Source organism: Pituophis catenifer, unplaced genomic scaffold (assembly GCF_029215685.1).
Source record: "Pituophis catenifer annectens isolate HBS135680 unplaced genomic scaffold, rPitCat1.0.hap2 SCAF_3, whole genome shotgun sequence".
NCBI lineage: Eukaryota > Metazoa > Chordata > Lepidosauria > Squamata > Colubridae > Pituophis > Pituophis catenifer.
The window spans coordinates 145,292,099-145,312,575 of NW_027256883.1; the positions used below are offsets into that span (position 1 = coordinate 145,292,099).

Sequence of the window (20,477 nt, forward strand, 5' to 3'; positions counted from 1 at the left end):
AAGCTCTATTCTTTTTTCATAATATCCAGGCTTGTTTTTCTCTTTTCTTCAGGTCAAGTCGGTCAACTTCACAGTATGGTTTACTGGACTCCAAGGTAGGTTTGAGCTACCTATCTCAACCTCAAGCACTACAGTTTCAGACTCTGGTACATTGTACTCCACTACATCTTTCCACTACTCAACAGCCCAGGCTATTTGTTGGCCTTCTGAGATAAACCAGATAGGAATGACAAATAGTTTAGCTTTACTTAATTGTAAAGCTACAGAGAGAGAATCGTAGAAGTCTGAAACTACAATCCTTCCCACATTTCTTCTACAGCCTAGAAACTAGAGACGTTCTCTTCTATGCGTCTTGCTCCACTCAGTATGCAATTGTAGGCTCAGCGGTCTCTTACCTGACCATTCCTTTGGCAGCGTCTCTTTGCCCAGTCTCTCTTAGGCAAATACCATTACACTATCTTATTTAAATCCAGAAGCTAAAAATGAAAATAACTTTTGGGTGCAAGTCACTTTAAGCTAAAAATTATTTAAGAGAAAAAAGTAGTAGTGGGGCGGACTTTGTCTACTTATCCTGGTTTAGACTTTTATTTCTGTGTCAGGCATAAAACAATATCTTAAAAGAAATGTGGGTTGGGGTTTTTTTTTGAAAAAGGAAAAGAAATGGCCCTGGAGTTATCCTAGTGTCCACTTATCTCACCTCTGCTACTGGGTAGCGGCATTATGGCAGAACATGTAGGGTAAGGTATAAGAATTGATTCCAGCTTTTTATTATATTAGGCCCTCAAAATCAAAATCTTTACTAAACATTATATTTAAATTATCTCTTTTGCTGTTTTCTCTCTGTCTCTTCCATTCTTTCAACATTTGAACATCTTTCCAATCAATATTTCAACTTATCCTAAGTATTAAATCATCATTTTAGCACTACAAATAGTCCTTAATGTACCACAATTGAGCCCAAAATGACTGTTGCTAAGCAAGACAGTTGTTAAATGAATTGTGCCCCATTGCATGACCTTTCTTGACATAGTTGTTAAGTGAATCACCCATTGATTTTGCTTGTCAGAAGGTCACAAAAAGTGACCACTGACCCCATGACACTAAAACTGTCATAAATATGAGTGATTTGCCATGCGTTTGAATTTTGATCATGTGACTATTGGGACACTGCAGCTGTTGTAGGTATGAAAAATTGTCATTAGTCACTTTTTATGGTGCCGTTGTAACTTTGAAAGGTCACTAAATGAACTGTTGTAAGTTGAAGACTACCTGTAATTGAATACTTCAAGAACTCCTTATAGAATAAAAACATATTAGTCATGCGCAAATTGCAGACATGACACATAGTAAGTAGCCCCAAGGAACATACTGTAAAGTATAATAAAACTTGTTTAAAAGCCCTCACAATGATATGGAATGCTAATCAACTCTTGAGAAGAAAACAGAGAAATAGAAAAAATAAATAAAGAAGCTTAATAAAGTAAAGTGATTGAAAAATACAAAAAATATAGGAAAAACTATCTGCCTGGATATTTTTGATTCACTTTTTTTATTAAATTTTTAAAACTTTAAAAAGTTATTAGAACAGCAACCACAAAACTATAAATAATGAACAATATAAGTGTGCTAGGGCAGTGGTCCCCAACCCCCGGTCCGCGGACCGGTGCCGGGCCGTGGAGTACCTGGCACCGGGCCGCGCAGCGGCCGGGGGACATGAACGCTGCAGCGCAAAGGCTCCTGGGCCGTGCACAAAAGCTCCTGCGCGCGCTCAGCGGGCCACGGTAAAATTATCAAAGGCTGATTGGTCCGCGGCGATAAAAAGGTTGGGGACCACTGTGCTAGGGGAACCAAATATTGCATAACTGCCTTTGTCAAATTGTCAACAGTTTTATCTACCTATGATCAATTATTGTCTATGATGAGCCTACCTTCAGTCATGGTTCTCTGCATATTTATGCACCTCTGCAGACACCCAAACTTAATTGTTCTCACTTTGCTAATGAGAAGCCCGGAATTAAATTAAACCCCCATAAGGCATAATTTTCAGAAGAAAGAAAAGGCTGGTATCAGTATAAGATCAGATTTCATGCCATGAATTGTACAACAATCTCAGAGCAGGCCAGACTTTTAGTCTTGCTGTAGACAAAAAGCCAGCTCTTTCTCAGCCTTAGGAAAAAGACAATGATAAGCTACTTACAAAAACATTGCTAAGACAATTGCACAGTCTTGCAATTGTCTTAGCAAGAATAGTGCAAAAGCATGTAGGCGTGTGTGTGCGCGCACACACACACACAAAAACACACAGAGGGAGGGCTAGAATTTGATTTGTGGACGCCAGGGGTGGGTTCTAAAATTTTTTACTACCGGTTCTGTGGGTGTGGCTTATTTTGTGGGCATGGCTTGATGGTCATGTGACAATTATTTAGGATTTAGCAGAGGTACTGGTCTACCAGGCTTTTAACTGCTTGCAGAGCTGTACTAATCTTCCCATTTATTTTTTGCAGGCACTGGTCTACCCATTTATTTTTGCAGGCACTGATCTACTCATGTATTTTTGCAGGCACTGGTCTACTCATTTGTTTTCTTTTAAGACTGATCAGCTGTAGGGCGGCCCTTTGAAGCTCCGCAGCAAGAGTTTAAACAGTTTTTTTCCCTCTAGCCATCAGCTGGAACTCAGGAGGCAGCAATAGATTGGGGGTGGGGGCAAATAAAAGGTAAGAATAACACTGGGGGTGGGGGGCACGGAGGGGCATGGTGCGTGGGGGGGCGGGGTGGAGAACCGGTTCGGTGACGTCATATCATCACCGCTACCGGCTCGGGAGAACCGGGCCGAACTGGGAGGAACCCACCACTGGTGCACGCCCATATTAAGGTTGTATCCAATTTGGCACAAATATTCTTAGAGTTAACTAGAACTGAAACTTGAGCGCAGAAAATAAAATAAAACTCATCATTTATATTTTTTTAAACACTGTCTGAAGAGCAGGGAGAAACTGTTTCTGAAGGCATACCAATCAATTACATGGTTATAATTCTATTTGCAAAGCTTGAGGCTGGAAAAAAATGAAACTATTTCAGCTCTGTTTTGTCAATTTTTTATAATAAAGTGGAAAATGAACCTTTGAAATGTATTCCTTCAATCAAAAGAGTATTAAAAAAGGAAGACCAAACAATAAAGACAAAATAGGACACCAAAGATTTCCTTCTTTTTGTATAAAAATAACCCTTTGCTGCTTGATACATGAAAGAGGCACAGTTTAAAATTATATAAGCATATGGTTTCCATTTATTTGTTATAAATAAACCCTTTAATATAAACACCTGTTTTTTCTACATCTAAAATATATTTCATGTACTTCTTTAGAACACTTGAGACCCTTAGAACCTTTTGTATCTTTCACATCACTGGATTTCTCAACAGCAAATTTTTATTTTCTACATTTCTCCAATTAAATCTGTCCTGGGATGCTAAACAAAATCAGACCCAATGAGTCTTTCAGTAGAAGACTAGCAGGTGAAATAATATAACTATAAATTAAACTTAGAAATGGAAAAATATTCTAAAATAAGACAATGCCAAACCACTTTTTAATATAGCCAATAAAACCACAGAGATATGTCTACAAAGTCACTAAAAGAAGCTCTTCACATTCTTTCTTTACTTAAGAAATTTTAGATTCGTTATTATTGTTTTAAATTTAAACTAATTCCCCTGGTGAAAAAATATTCCTTTTTTCCCTACAAAGTGATAAAATAGGTTCAAAGAGCTGGCAAAACTAATGTACATTGTTCATAATTATAATGAACAATACACAAATTGTTCTCTGTAATTAGGTTTTAAATGTATATAAATTGATCAAAATTAATTGTGTTGTTCATTAATTTGAATATGTGATCATTTCATGAATAATTTCACTTTAAATTCTTAATCAAAACTAATCAGCTCCTCTGTTTAGGAATATAATTACAATAACTCAATAATTACTTTATAAATTATAAGATTGTTATTAATTTGAAATTCATTCCATAACATTCATATTAAATATTGTGCTCTTCCAGATTTTGTTTTCAAATATTTGCAGATGTTATATATCAGGGGTTCCCAATCCCTGGTACCAATCCATGGCCTGTTAGGAACCAGTCCATGGCAGTGAGTGAAACTGCACCTGTATATGATGAGGTCTAGGTAGCGTGTGAAATCATCCTTCCTACCCAATTTGTCTTTTCCTGAAACTAGTTCCTGGTGCCAAAAAAATTGGGGACCGCTGTTATGTATAATATATATCAGGGGTGAAATCTAAATTTTTTTGCTACCAGTTCTGTGGGAGTGGTTTGGTGTGGCATGGCTTGATGGTCATGTGACTGGGTGGGCATGGCCAGTTTGACGTTATTCACGTCACTCACCATTAGAGCCAGGAGTTCCACATTCTGACACAGAACAGCAGCATATTCTGTCTTTCACAGAATGTCACAGAAGCCAGGAGCTGCACAAAAGCACATTCTGCCTTTCTGAAGCCCCCAATGCTTTGAGTTTCTCTCTGGCTTGTCTGCCTAGGCGAACCTTGAAGCCTTCTCTTGCCCTGCTCTTCATCCCGGAGGGCCGCGCATCCCCACCCACCAATCCTCCATACAAACCGCCCACCTCGTTTCTGCAAAGGCAGAGCCTCCCCCTTGCAGGGCGATCCAAAGAGGGGAGGGGGATGCTGCTGAAAAAGCCGCCTTCAACCTGGGCCTCCTCCTGTAGCCAAATGTGCCCAGCCTTGCTTCCTCAATTGGGCTGTGCATGGGGTGCTTGAAAAGAGAGTGAGCAAGACAGCTCTCCAACCTGTCTCTCTCTCTCTCTCTCTCTCTCTCTCTCTCTCTCTCTCTCTGTGTGTGTGTGTGTGTGTGTGTGTGTGTGTGTGTGTGTGTGTGTGAGAAGGAGGGAGCGATCTGAAGCCGAGGCACCCAAACTTCTAGCAGCGGTGGGGGCAGCTTCTGAGCAGCCAGCTCCACCTGACCTACTCCCTGAGTCTCGCCGTGCTCCTCGCCCCCATCCCCACCCCACTCAAGCAGCGGCTTCCCTGTTCAGCCCGAACAAGCTATGCATCCATGGTGCCTGCACCAGCATCCCGAGAGAAGCAGAGAAGATCATCGCTTGCAAGCAGACAAACAGAGGTAGCAAGCGTACGCTGCACTGTGGGAAAAATGAGAGGTCCTGTTGTCCCGCAGAGCCTGCCGCTGCTTGAGGGGGTGGGGGTGGGGGTGAGGAGAACGGCGAGACTCAGGGAGTAGGTCAGGTGGAACTGGCTGACTCAGGGCTGCTCAGAAGCCGCCTGCGCTGCTGCCAGAAGTTTGGGTGCATCGGCTTCAGATCGCTCCCTGCCTCCCTCCCTCACACACACACACACACACACACACACACACACAAATTCTCTTGCTCTCTCTCTCTCCAAGCGCCCCATGCACAGCCCATTTGAGGAAAGGGCACGCATGGCTGGGCGTGTTTGGCTGCAGAAGAAGGCGCAGCGCAATGGGGTTGTTTTGTTCACTGAGGTGGTACTTTGGGTGGGCAGGAGGACATCTGCAGCTGACAACTATAATGAATATGTCCACCTCCCCTCCCGAAGCACTACCGCAGCGAACAAAACAACCCCATTGCTATGGATGCATAGCTTGTCGGGGCTGAGCAGGGAAGCCGCTGCTTGAGTGGGGGGGCGGGGCGAATAAGCTGCTAGCTCCTTCCCCGCAGCCCTGCCATGCTTGCCTGCCTTCCATGTGGGCCTCTGCTTGCCTGCGTTCACAAGCTGGCCACCAGGATGCCAGGAAGGCAGCATGGAAGGCATGCAAGCATGGCAGAACTGCGGGCCATGGACAGGTTCGGGGACGTGGCCAGCAAGCCATTGTTCCCGGTTCAGCGAACTAGCCTCAATTTCCGCTACCTACTCGCCCGAGCCGGTCCGAACCGGGAGCATTTCACCCCTGATATATATTTTACTTTCCTTAAAATGAAATGTATTGTAAACTATTGGCAGCAATAGATTTTTTATCTTTTCCCTGGAAAAGGTGATTTGACAAAAGAAAAAAAAAACCCTAGGATATTAAGATTTCTGAAGTTACAAAGCAAATGTTTTGTTCAGAGGCAGATATAACACATTGTTGACAGTGAAGAAGGCCAGATTATTTACGGCAATGAGCATAGTGTTTATAAAGATCCTCAGGATATAGATCACCATTGTAGTTCAGATGCTGATCCTCTTATTCTGAAACTGTTTAGGCAATCTTATTTAATTCTATTTTTTTTTAAATTTTATTTATATGCCGCCCTTCTCCGGAGACTCAGGGCAGCTTACAATGCGTTAAGCAATAGCCTTCATACTTTTGTATATTTTATACAAAGTCAGCTTATTGCCCCCACAAACTAGGTCCTCATTTAACCTACCTTAGAAAGGATGGAAGGCTGAGTCAACCTTGAGCCTGGTAAGATTCGAACCTGCAGTAATTGCAGGCAGCTGTGTTAATAACAGGGTGCTTTAAACCACTGTACTACCAAGGCTCTTTTGCCATAGTAAATAAAGTTTCTGAAATATAAAAGAATTAGTCTAGGAAGAGCTTTAAATATCTCCTTTCTAACATTTTTGCCTCTGTACAGTGAGAATTCATACCTATTATCTTAGTTATTATTCAATAATTATTACAATGTAAAAAACAAGACAGTGTCTTTCAGACCCTAATTGCATATCAATCATTAAAGTTTCCTCTTAAAAAATCATATATTTACAAAGGAAAAATATTAATTGAGACACTTCGTTATCAATCATGTATTTAACAGGTATCAAATAATCTCTTGTAGAATTATAGGAAATTTACTATTCTGCCATGCAATTTCGATACCAATTCTGATAATGGTATCAGATAGATACATACAGTAATAAATATTGCAAAAGTCTCCTCCTCCCTACTATAGTAATCAATTAAGACACCAGGCATCAGAGATTTTGTGAAATTATTTTTTTTCCTATGTACCCACCTTAATGGAAACCTAAGAGTCTAGGGTTCTGTTTGGAATTATGATATAGCTATAGGATAGTCAGTAGTGCTATTCAGCTGGTTATATCTGGTTTGGGCGAACCGGTAGAGGCAGCTGCGGGAGGCTCCACCCACCCACCCGGACATCATCACACCCTGTTTTTGACGCTCTGCGCCTGCGCAGAAGGTCCTGAGCATGAGCGGAGGTAGCATGTGCGAGCAAAGCGCGCTCCCATTTGCAAACTGGTAGCGAAGGTAAGTGAATACCACCCCTGGGGATAGTCCATTGAAATGGACCATCTGCAAATATACAGCACATCTTCTTGATTCATTGAAGATGTTGCAGTGAAGTTAGACTGATGTATATTGGCTTAATACAAACTTTGGTAACAATGAAAATACAGCTGATAGTTAAAGGCAATACTCCAGATATAAATAACTGGGAATTTATGAACAAATGCAATGAAAAATAATGACTTTAATGACTGTATAAGCACCCTCTCAAACAGAATATTTATAAAGCAGGTTAAAATTGATCTGCTCTTCTCATCACTTCTGTAGCCCTTGTTATATTGAGAATGTGCAATGATTCCATGAGCCAATAAATGTTCTTCCAAATGACCAAGAGAAGAGTACAAAAAAAAAAGTTTAACCCAATCAGTATTCTACCCTCTGTACGATCACAGACCTTGAAGCAAATAAAATCCTTTCATCTCCCACAGAAGCCCGGGGGAGGGGGGGAGCTGTTAGCTCTCCCATTCCTTACCTCCATCCATATTTATGTGTGCATTTATTTAGCTGTTCGCAAAAATAATAAAATAAAATCTCAGTAGGAGAATGTTTATGGTGTTTTGAATTTGTTGCATTTAAAAGCCTCTTACAAATCATGATGATGAAATGATTGCATATCAGCAGTTGTATAAGTAAGCACTTTCCCCAATAGAATGAGGAGAGGAGAGGAGAAAGACACATTTTAAACAATGCTTGCACAATTACCATAAGCACCATGATGAAACAAAAAAAAGGAAGAGTGTGGGGGACAGTAAAAGAAACCTGACGTCTGAAGCCAATCAATGAAACAATATAAGAAATCCAACCAATGGCAAAGCAAACTCTCCATGTGTTTCTGCAAAAAGTCAAAAGAGCTTTGATCAAGCTTCAAATAAAACTGCAGAGAACCACAAATAAATTGATGTAGCCATCAAGATGATAAACAAATACAGAGTTGCTTCTGAAATGCTGCAAAAGTTTCCACTGGAGGTACCAACAATTGTATCTAATTAGCTTTTCCATACCATTCCCTTCATCAGTGCAAGAATAGTTCTTCCTTTTTCTATATTTTTCCCACCTACCCTCAACATAGGTATTAGAAGATTCAAGGATACTGCAGTAATTTTTAAGTCATTTCAATGGCTTTAGTTATATTCCAGGTAATTTACTTCCCCAGGACTCCAATAAGTGTCTAATGGATTACATCTATTAATATACAGACAACAAAAATAATAGAGCTGGTGTGTGTGTTTATTTGGGGGGGAGAGGGAGAGGGAGGGGGAGGGGGAGGGAGAGGGGGAAGGGGAAGGGGGAGGGAGGGAAGGAGGGAGGGAAAGAGAGAGAGAGAAAGAGATCTCCTTTTTCGATACTATAACATTCGCACGAGGGAGTCAACAAAGATAATACTGCTTGAAGAACATCTCTCTTGCATCTTTATTATTCACATTATCAGTGGCTTGCTGACAGTATCAGGGACTTGCTGATATCAATGCATGTAAAATCACATCTGCAAATATGTTTTTCCTACAGATATTTGGTCTAAAAGTTTGCTTTTCTCAAGGTGCAAGAGATTGTGAGGAGACCGGGAAAGTAACAAAAGAAATGTTGAACCTAAATAGCCAGTTTGGCCCAAGCTGCAACAGCATGGCTAGAAAAGATTCAAATTTGTCAAGAATAAACCACAATGAAATAATAAATAAATGAAAATTCTATTATAGTTACTAGTATTTTATAATCATGTCGTTAAGATTATACGTTATAGAAGTCTGTGTACGGTAATTCTTTTACCTTACTTGTGCCTTGCTATGAGGGCCTAAAACTAGGTTTGATGTCATTTGAGCAATATTTACAAAGCACAAGGTTGCCCCAGAGCAATCTATTACAAAGCACTCCCGCACTTAATTTTCCAAAGTACAGATGCCACTCTCGGAACAGAAAGGTCTTAGGCTTTTATGGTCAATGTGAATTAGTAGAATAAAATAATTATGCTCAAAGCTATATGTTAAAATCGTAGTTGCATCATTTTCAGAAAATATAGTAAAATGTGAATGACCTATTACTGTCATGTTAAGCATGTAGAACTATCTTAAGGCTAAGTGTAAGTTAAATAACCAGAAGTGATTTAAGAATGAAGTGGAATAGTCATGCAATTTATTGTATAAGCTATATGAATGTATTTGTTTGTTTCTTTGTTAAATTTATTTGCCGCCCATCTCACAGTGTGGCTATTTGGAGTTACTTTAACAATAAAATGGAAAAATTAATATAATATAAACATAACAATAGCAAAGCAATGAAACAATAAAAATAAACAAGGAAAGTACAATAATATGAATTAAAAAATGGGCGGAAGGGGAGCAAGAAGCACGGGGGTGGGGGGGAGGTGGGGTCAGCTAATTAACCAAATAGCCACCTCCAGTGTGGAATTAGACTTTCCCCCCCAAAGATTTAGGGAAAGACTTTCTTAAATCTAGTTCTGACATTAACATGAGATCTCAGGAGTTAAATCTTCTTTGGATGCCAAAGATATTACTACAATTACTACCAACCTGCCTTCCATTGAGGACCTGTATACTGCACGAGTTAAAAAGAGGGCTGTGAAAATATTTACAGACCCCTCGCATCCTGGACATAAACTATTTCGACTCCTACCCTCAAAATGACGCTATAGAGCACTGCACACCAGAACAACTAGACACAAAAACAGCTTTTTCCCGAATGCCATCACTCTGCTAAACAAATAATTCCCTCAACACTGTCAAACTAGTTACTAAGTCTGCATTACTATTAATCTTCCCATTGTTCCTATTACCCATCTCCTCCCACTTATGACTATATGACTGTAAACTTGTTGCTGGTATCCTTAAGATTTATATTGACTGTTTCCCTATGACTATCATTAAGTGTTGTACCTTATGATTCTTGATGAATGTATCTTTTCTTTTATGTACACCGAGAGCGTATGCATAAAGATAAATTCATTGTGTGTCCAATCACACTTGGCCAATAACGAATTCTATTCTATTCTATTCTATTCTATTCTATTCTATTCTATTCTATTCTATTCTATTCTATTCTATTCTTAAATAATACATAATTATTCTATATGCTCCTTTAAAATTTCTAGATAAGAGAATTAGTTAGGCGATGGGAAAATTCTTTTGGAATTTATAGCTCCTAAATACACACTGACAAAATATTTCATGGATTAGTACTAATGCCTTATTACTTTTAGTCACTAATATTTATAAAATAATAGGGATGATTTATAGCACTTTTAAGAACACTTAGAAATATTAAATTCACATTTCACAAACTCATGTTGTTCACTCAGAAATAAATTCAATTTACTGTTGTTCAAATTAATAGTTGTGAAAGGAAGAGTATAAATAACCACATAAATTTATACCCAACTAAAGATCCATATAATTAGATAGACTTCATTTTTCATGAAATATGAGAAATTGTACAAACCGAAGCCAAACTATTTATACCAGATAAATAGCCACTATGCACTCAGACAATCAACTGTTTATATAAATATACTATCTTTTAACAATATGAAGATCTTAACAACACAAGGATTTTGATGCAATTCTCTAACAAAGTATAAAATTAGATAAGTTATTATTCTGAAAAATCATTTGCCATATTCAGTTACAGTTATGCCAATTTTATGACACAAATGATTAAATATTATAGGTAGCATAGTTCCAATATCATCTTAAAAAAAGAAGAAGACACGAAAAGAAAAAGCTGATTGTTGAGTAGAGAACAATTTTCTGATTCACTATTTCTCCATTTTAAGCCAACCCTGCTGCTTTGCTTTTTATCAGATGCATGGTCAGTCAAAGTGCAACAGATGGTCAAAAATTAAAAGCTTTATAATGAAGTCAGGTGAACATTACCTGCTTTGAATGAATATATAAATCAGGAGCTTCTTGTTTATAGAGATAAAGAAGCAGTGATAGTATTGACTGTGGCAACACAAGGAACAGCTTTAGTTCACATAATAGCAAAATCCCACATTTTAACTGCAACAAATGTTTCAGGTTTACTATAATTTATGGAATAAAAATATGACAACAATACCTTGCTCTTGTTTTTATTAGCATGTGTCAAAACTACATACCTTACAAGAAATGTTATTCTCCCATGAATCCCAATGATTTTTTAAAAAAATTCAACATCTTCTTCCATAATGTAATCCTATTCTTTTATAAATTTTACAGTTCTTTTATAACACCTTATTCCCATTATTAGTGTAATTGATTATTTTGCTGGGCAATGTTCCAAGTATACATAAAACATATGTACATTTTTACATATTGGAGTACAGTTTGTATTATAATACTTCATCTTTAAGAAATATTTTGGACTTATTTGCTTTCCCCAATTCCAAATGCATGTTACAGAACAAATGAGATTACTATCAATAAAGATGCTCACACAAATCATTATCCTTGTTTTGGCTTAGTACTTTCAAATCTTATACTGACACCTGAATTTGTTGGCAAGCATTGAACCAAAATGATATGTGTTGCTTTTTACCATGTTATTAGGGAAAACAGAACTCTGCTTTGATACATACTTTAATTCTGTATTTACACTGCATCTTCAGTCAGTGTCACAATTCACAGGTAGGTCACAATTAATGCAAATTTGAATAATGTGCTATTCAATTTAGATACTGGGTCACTGTTAATGTGATTCAGTTAATGCAATTGAGGTTAGTGCATGTGCATTTGTGATTGGGGTATTACACATTGCTAATCTATGTTTGTGTAAAATGGAGAAAAGGAAGATTCTGTCAGAGGAAAACAGTACAAGTTTATAAAAGATGCTCATGATTAATAAGAGCAAAAAATGGATATAATTGAATGACATTCAATTAGTCATATGGCATAGTCATAGCAATACTCTAACAGAGTAAGATGTAGGAATCCCTGAATCAATGGTATAATTTTTTGTTTTTATTTTGTTTCTATAACTATTTAGTGACTTTATTAACCATAAGTTTAAATTATAAATATATTGTTTCTATCCTTTACTGTAATATTTCATTACTATACATATAAAATTTTAGATTTAAAATTTCAACTATGCTGGAACCAATTACCATACGTTCCATAGAAACATCACTTTGAATAGGGCAAATTAAAATAATACAATCATAGGATTCACACCTGCACTAATTGTGACTTGCCTGTAATCTCAATATGAAATTAAGGTAATATTTAAATTGGTATGAAAATAGTGACAATTCTACTGAAAGGATTGTGTGACCTTTTCTGTATGCTGCTATCAACAAACGAAAATATCTCAAAATCAGAAATCTGAGGAACCCATATAGACCTTTTAGATATTCGCCTAATTTTAAATCTACGCAACCCAGTTTTTAACTTCATTATTAATTAAAATATTTTTCAAACCAGCACATGCAATAATCCACAGTCAATTCAAGAATATATACTGTTTTATTTTATTTTATTTTATTTTAAATATTGCTTTACTAACACAATTCTCAGATATATGTAAAGTATTTTGAAATTGTCCATGAATTAGAAATAATTTTTTAGCAAACTCTTTCACCAAACTTGACTTTATGAATACATAAGGTACCAGTTCTGCAAAAATAACACAGATATTTTTTCATCTCAATTCCTGAAACTGTGTCTACATATGGCACAAACTAAATTTAAGTTTTGAAAGAACAAACATAAGGCGCTCAATCAATGAGATATATGATGATAACAGCAATAATGCTCCCACTTCAAGATAAATATTTTATGTTTCATCTTAGTAAGGAACATACTACAGAGTTAACTAAGTGTTCTCTGTGGATGTCTATAGTAGGATGCTAAAGCTTAGTAACAGTATCAGCCAGACATCAATTATATATATATTCACACACTATCTCACCTATATCCACATTGACACATTATTTGCACAAAGATAGCAGTTATTAATCTTACTCCTATATCATTTCCTCTCTTCAAGTAATTGCTCTGTCAGAATGTTTTTCAAGAGTAGCAATCATGCACTTATTAAAAGGACTATTTCCCTTCTTCCTGTATAGGCTTGTTGAAGCAAATTTTTAGCAATCCTTTCATCCATATCAGATAATTAATGCAATGTTATTACTAAGGATCAACTAGATACCTGAAACCCTGTCTTCAATTAACAGGTTATACCAATATCATTCAAGTGATATGGAATGGGCTGGGGCTCTTTTAAATTGCACTGGATATATGATCAGTAGCCTTATAAAAAGAAACTCATCACAACTAAATTGCAGTCTCTTAACAGTTTTTAAATTGTTTTAAACTGTTTTAATTCGGACTTTTAATTTCATATTGTATTAATGTCATTGTGTATTTTACTGTTGTGAGCCGCCCTGAGTCCATTGGAGATAGGGCAGCATATAAAATCACATTAAACTTAAACTTAAACTTTCCCTATTAGACACATTTCTTGTTCATACACCCAACAGGTATACTTAAGGTACAATACCACCACAATCTTTGGAGAAGGGATACTTCTTGGGTTTTTTTTTTGTTTTGTATTTTAGCTTTTATGATAAAACAAAATTAATATACCTAAATAAGAAGGGATGCTTAGTACAATCACCTGAGTTTCAAAATACATGATTAAGGCCTGGTCTAATTCAAGATGGAAAGAAAAAACAAAGATACTTTATTGTTCCAAAAAATTCAGAGCAAAAATTCAGCCATTACTGTTTTATCAGCTTTAACACTTAAGGCACACTTGACATGGCGATAGCTATATTGATTTTCTCTGAGCTAATCTTCTAATTTCTTCTGTTAATTGTTTTTTTGTTTTTTGTTTTTTTGCATTTGTAATGTATATGGGGCAGGCATTCCAAAGTTGGGCTTTTTTTGGAAGAGGGTAACAATTTATGTTTAAATACAATTACTAATTATGCTCATAGGACCTTGGCAACTATTGATGATTAAAAATAAAAACAGGAAAACATTCTATTTATTTTTATTTATTACTGTCTTTGTTATTTTTTGTAAATAACTTAAGGCAGTGAACACTTTGGGTCACTTACTCTCTCTCAGCCCAATCTCCTCCCAGAGGGGATTATGGGAAAAATAGAAGGAGGAAGGAGTATTATATTATTTTTTCATATTTACAATGTTTTAAAACTGCCCTATCATTATCTCATATAACTTTGTTCAGCTTTTATAAATGTTCTCTATTTATTAATTCACTTCTCTCAATTAATTTGTAAAAGCTAATTAACTACAATGCAACTGATTATTTCTATGAATGGAAAGCTCACTTATCCAGAGGAATAAATGGGAAGGGATTTTTCTTTTCAACTTCCTCTTATCCTCTGTAGCTTTCATTGCCCCTTTCCTAAGCTATATAGAATAAGGTCAATATTTTGAGAGATCATGTGGGACTGTGTGGAACAGAGGTAACATTGACAAAAATAATCCTTTCAGCAGAAAAGATAACTTTCAGCAAAAGCCCTGACATTCTATATAAATATAACCTACATAGGTGGTTATATAAAACTCTTGTTTTCCAAAATATAGTGCAAATATTAATAGGGGTGTAAGTATAATGTAAGGGGTGTAAGTATAAAAGTATAATGCATACTGAATTTTTGTAAAAGAGGCATAAAGACATTTAATAACATTTGACATTTTGACATAGCAAGACTCTGAAATCCTTTGGTCATTATTAAGAAATAACTCGGTTAGGTTAACTTTCATCTTGCTTATGTATGTCAAATTTGATGGGAAAGACAAGAAATTTGCATCAGAATGGATTAAGAGGGTTTGTGACTAATTATTAACCAAAGCTAACAGACTGACAGAACATTATTTGTCTATGATGAATCAAAAATATATTTCATGTGACAAATTCTTGATAACTGGAATGTCCTAGTATTTGAATACAGCATTAGGTGTGGGAGGTTTTTATGTCAGCAGGTGGCTGAGATAGATAATTCTGTATTGAGTGCATTAGGGACACTATGAAAATATAATGCTATCCAGTATATGAGCTCTTATATAAATTGTGTTACTGAATTTTGTTTAAAAATATATTTACTGCACATCAAACTGAGCTCCTGTTTTTAAATTTATTTGCTTTTTTCTAAATATTTGATTATCATTTTATGATATTAGCTATTTATGATATTAGCTATTTGTCTAGTTACTATAGTTTAAAATAAATTCCCCAATGAATAATTTCAAAAGATATAAGTCACAACTTGAAATGAGAATTGCTCAGGAAAAAAACCCATACTGTACAATATTTAGTGGAAAACAAATTACGTTCTTGGAAGATTTCTGTATGCTACAATACACAGACACTTACTTTGGCAGCGTTTTCAAGTGATTCTCTCGTAATTCCAATATTCGTAACTTAACAAGTCTGGAAGTAATAAAGATTAAAAGAAATCAAATTAGGAATTCATTAATTGCTATGGAGTTTTTTATTCCACTGCCAATAATACAAGCCACACATGTACATTGAATTATTCCTATGCACCTGCAAAATCTCAAATGACAATCGTAACTGTATGTCTGCAGCTGAAATTAACTGGTTTAAATTCATTTCTGATTACATTTACGGAAAATATGCTAAATTCCACATTCAGCAGATATTTCTAGCTCTAAAATATTAACTTAGATGACATTAATCATCTATGATTGCTGGCAATGTTCTTCAGGAAATCTTGATGATCCCCATGAGAGCAATTAAAGAGGAGAAAAGTACAAAAGGCTTCAATAAATGTAGGCTGCCATCAATTAATACTTTTGAGATTTACTCAAGCCAGAGCAAATGCAAAATATCATGAGCACGATTAAGCATCTATACATTTATTTTTGATTTTCCTATAGCACTAACAAAAATGAATTAATTGTGTCTTTGTAAGTTAATTGGTAAAGAGGAAACTTAGCAAGAAAAAACATCCTGCTGCTACCGACGACCTCCCATCGACCCGTGCGCTCCCACAGAGAGGGCCTCCTCAGGGTGCCATCAGCCAAACAATGTAGGCTGGTGACCCCCAGGGGGAGGGCCTTCTCTGTGGGGGCTCCTACCCTCTGGAATCAGTTGCCCCCTGAGATAAGGAGAATCTATGACCTCAATGCCTTCCGTCGTGCCCTTAAAACCCATCTTTTCCAGCAAGCCGGGCTGGCTTAAGAAGAAATTTTTAAATTCTTTTAATCAGTTTGTGACTTCTTAACTTTCGGGCCAAATTTATATATATTTTTAACTGTTTTTAATATTTGTATTCTATGTTCTTATCTTGGCTGTACATCGCCCTGAGTCCTCAGGGAGAAGGGTGGTATATAAATTGGAAATTAAATTAAATTAAATTAAATCCTATGGGAGATAAAGGAGTTTCTTTTGAAAATGTCAAATCTTTGACAGTGATAATAAGTTATTAGTCCTGTAATCTTTAGTGTCTTTAGAGAGAATAAAACATGTAATGTTTTCAAACATTTCTCATGATGGTTGATAAAGAGCTATAGAGATATCAGGTAGTTAAAATGCTTAAAAAAAAAAGCAATATGGCAATCTGCAGAGTAAACAAACTATTGGAAAACCTATAAAACCTTTAGTTATTAACTGCTATTTTTAACATACATATATTTTAAATAAAGATTCCCTAGATAACTTTTTTCCTCCTATAATTTAGAAGCTTTTATTTTATCTGAAAATACCTTAGAATAGAATAGAATCATATTTACAGGAAATTATTTTTGTGGGAATATATATTTAATGCAACATGCTAAGTATTCTATTTTGCTGTCAAGACAAAATTACAAGATCCAAAATTGTAACATCAATGTATGTAAAAGCTATATAGATGCTTTTATGTTAAAGCACGTAACCAACTGACTACAATGAAAGAAAGTAAAATTATAATATATCAAAAAGGAAAATGATATGTACCACGTTTTGTCATACTAGGAGACAAGTCAATACTTATTCATGCATTAAAAAATCATAGGTGTGAGCAAATTGCACTTGACCTTCCCAATTTTTTCTAAAACAGGCAAAGTGAATTTGGAGCATCTCAACTGTAATTAAAATCAGTGAGCTACAGAAGGTATGTGCAACTCATAAATTATGTCTATGTGTAATTCTTCAACTTGCACAATGCACATTATATTTCTGCTTGCTTTCCTTGCTTTTCTGTGAAATATCTGACATAACCTATTTCCATACAAATAACTGGATACATAATATTGCGTGTATTGGAAACAATTATTATGGGATGATCAAGTAGATTGGGGGTCCCCTACCCCGGTCTGTGGAGGGGAACCAGTCCGTGGCATTTCAGCAACTGCAAACAAGCAAAACCCCACCCTCAGGATGCAAACAGCACACAAAACCATGCTCCCTCTAGTCCGCAGAAAACCCTTTTTCCACAGAACCGGTCCCTGATGCCCAAAAGGTTGGGGGCCACTGAAGGAGATGACAAACCCTTACTGGATTTATCTATACCTTTTTCAATCAAGTGGTCCCAGTGCCTGGGCTAAGGTGCCAAATTTTAGACTAACAAATCTATTCAATTAAACAAGTATACTGTCTCAAGATCCTGATTAGTAAACTGTTCCTTCAAATGTATTGGTTAAGCCAGATATAATATCAGTTTGAGAATTGTAATGTTAAAACAGCTACATACTATGATTAAAGATCCTGGTTAGTAAACTGTTGTTTCAAATGTATTGGTTAAATCAGATATAAGCTTTAAAGAAGAGAAAAGAAAGGAGAAGGAACATTGTCTTACTATTTCTGTGCAGCTTCAAATTATATCTGGATTATATAGAGCTGTGGTGGCGCAGTATTTAGAATGCAGTATTGCAGGCTAATTCTGCCAACTGCTGGCTGAGTGTCAGCAGTTCGATTCTCACTGGGTCAAGGTTGACTTAGCCTTCCATCCTTCCAAGGTCAATAAAATGAGGACCCAGATTGTTGGGGGCAATATGCTGACTCTGTAAACTGTTTAGAGAGGGCTGTAAAGTCTAAATGCTATTGCAATATTAACAAAGATCTGAAATGACTCTGTTCTAATACAGAACATTTTGAAGCAAAGATTTATTTTCAAACTGCAGTCATTAAAATCTGAAATGATCTAGACAGAAGAATTATTGAGGCAAATAAGTGCTGGGAGTTGATCTCAGGGCCAGTTAATTCAGATCACTTTGTGAAGAAGAAAACATAAAGAAAATGGAAGTAGGGATCAGTAAAAAAGACTCATTTACTGTTGTCAAGTTCAAGTTTTAACTGTAATTTATATAGACAAGAACAAGAGATTCCTCATTTCATAATCAGCTTTTTCCCACTTACTATCTCAACAAATGGCCACGTCTCAGCGTGTGCAAATGTCTTCAGAAGAAATCTTAAGCAAAGTTGCAGGAGCACACAGTATTTATAGTTCTATATCGGCATGACTAAATCACAACAACTACGTTTACCAATAGTTATGAATACAATTATGTTTGCTGAAACATACATACTTTTCATAATTCTACACACATGGATTACATACACATTCTCCTTTCTTTCTGGAAGGACAAATATGATTTAATATGCAGCAATATAAGATTAGAGTTCAAAGCAGTGGTGGGTTTTAAAAATTTTTACTACCGGTTCTGTGGGTGTGGCTTGGTGGGTGTGGCATGGCTTGGTGGGTGTGGCTTGGGCGTGGCAAGGGAAGGATACTGTAAAATCTCCATTCCCACCCCACTCTGGGGGAAGGATACTGTAAAATTTCCATTTCCTCCCGATCAGCTGGGACTTGGGAGGCAGAGAATAAATGGGGACGGGGCCAGTCAGAAATTTTTACTACCGGTTCTCCGAACTACTCAAAATTTCCGCCTCTGGAAACCCACCTCTGGTTTAAAGTTGAGACAACACAACATGACTAAGATTTTGGCTTTCATAGATCTATTCTCCTTGTTTTACTTAATTGCTTAATTATCTGAATTACTTATTAATATACAGCAAACCAGTTTTCCAGTACAATGTGCATATTTGCATAATAAATTAAACCAGCCTATGTGTCTGTAGAGATTCTCAGTCATCCAGATCATGGTTGTCCCAAAGGTGCTTTTTTAGAAGGCAACTGGAATTTCTTGTTTTATCTTTGAAGACATTTAGCTTCTCATCCAAGAAGCTTCTTCAGCTCTGACAGGATAGTGGGGTATAGAAGGATTTATATTCCTTGCAGAATGGATGCAAATGACCAGCTGTCAAAAATCCATCAGATTTTTTGTTTTTGGCAAGCCAAAACAAAAATATTACTTTCTCAGCAGTAGAAAACTTATTTCCTAACACAATTGCAGTCTAACAGACAATTAGCTGTACAATCCACTAGTGTAGGTACTCCAATTGATTGGTTGTCAGATATGATTCTATATTTATATCAACCCCACTATCCTGTCAGAGCTGAAGAAGCTTCATGGATGAGAAGCTAAACGTCTTCAAAGAAAAAATAAGTCCGGCTTCAGGCCTGGGCACAGCACGGAAACGGCATTGGTCGCATTGGTGGATGATCTCTGGAGGGCTCGGGGTAGGGGTTGCTCCTCTATCCTGGTCCTGTTAGATCTCTCAGTGGCTTTTGATGCCATCGACCATGGTATCATGTTGCGCCAGTTGGAGGGGTTGGGGGTGAAGGGCACCATTTTGCGGTGGTTCTCCTCCTATCTCTCTGACCGGTCGCAAACTGTGTTGGCAGGGGGGCAGTGGTCGACCCCGAGGTGCCTTGTTTTTGGGGTGCCGCAGAGGTCGGTCCTCTCGCCCCTCCTGTTCAACATTTATGTGAAGCCACTGGATGAGATCATCCGTGGCTTTGGGGTGGAGTTCCATCAGTACGCTGATGACACTCAGCTGTACATCTCCACCCCAGGCCACCCCAATGATGCCCTTGAAGTGATGTCCCGGTGCCTGGAGGCTGTGCGGGTCTGGATGGGGAGAAATAAGCTCTGACTCAACCCTTCCAAGACCGAGTGGGTGTGGCTTCCGGTGTCCCGATATAGCCAGCTGGTGCCATCGCTGGTTATTGGGGGCGAGTCATTGGCCCCCATGGAGAGGGCTCACAACTTGGACGTCCTCCTGGACGCATGGCTGTCTTTAGAAGAGCATATGACAGCCGTGGCCAGGGGGGCTTTTTACCAGGTTCGCCTGATACGCCAGTTGCA

The 20,477-nt window shown here is 37.2% G+C and overlaps 1 protein-coding gene across 4 annotated transcripts in view; it reads right to left on the reverse strand.

The window, feature by feature from the left end:
* LRRC7 (leucine rich repeat containing 7) overlaps nucleotides 1-20,477 on the reverse strand; it is a 128,921-nt gene that overhangs the window by 86,895 nt on the left and 21,549 nt on the right. For all 4 annotated transcript variants that reach the window (XM_070939465.1, XM_070939464.1, XM_070939463.1 and 1 more), the window contains exon 5: nucleotides 15,637-15,693. In XM_070939465.1, coding sequence (XP_070795566.1) covers nucleotides 15,637-15,693 — 57 coding nt within the window. The remainder of the gene's footprint in view (nucleotides 1-15,636; nucleotides 15,694-20,477) is intronic.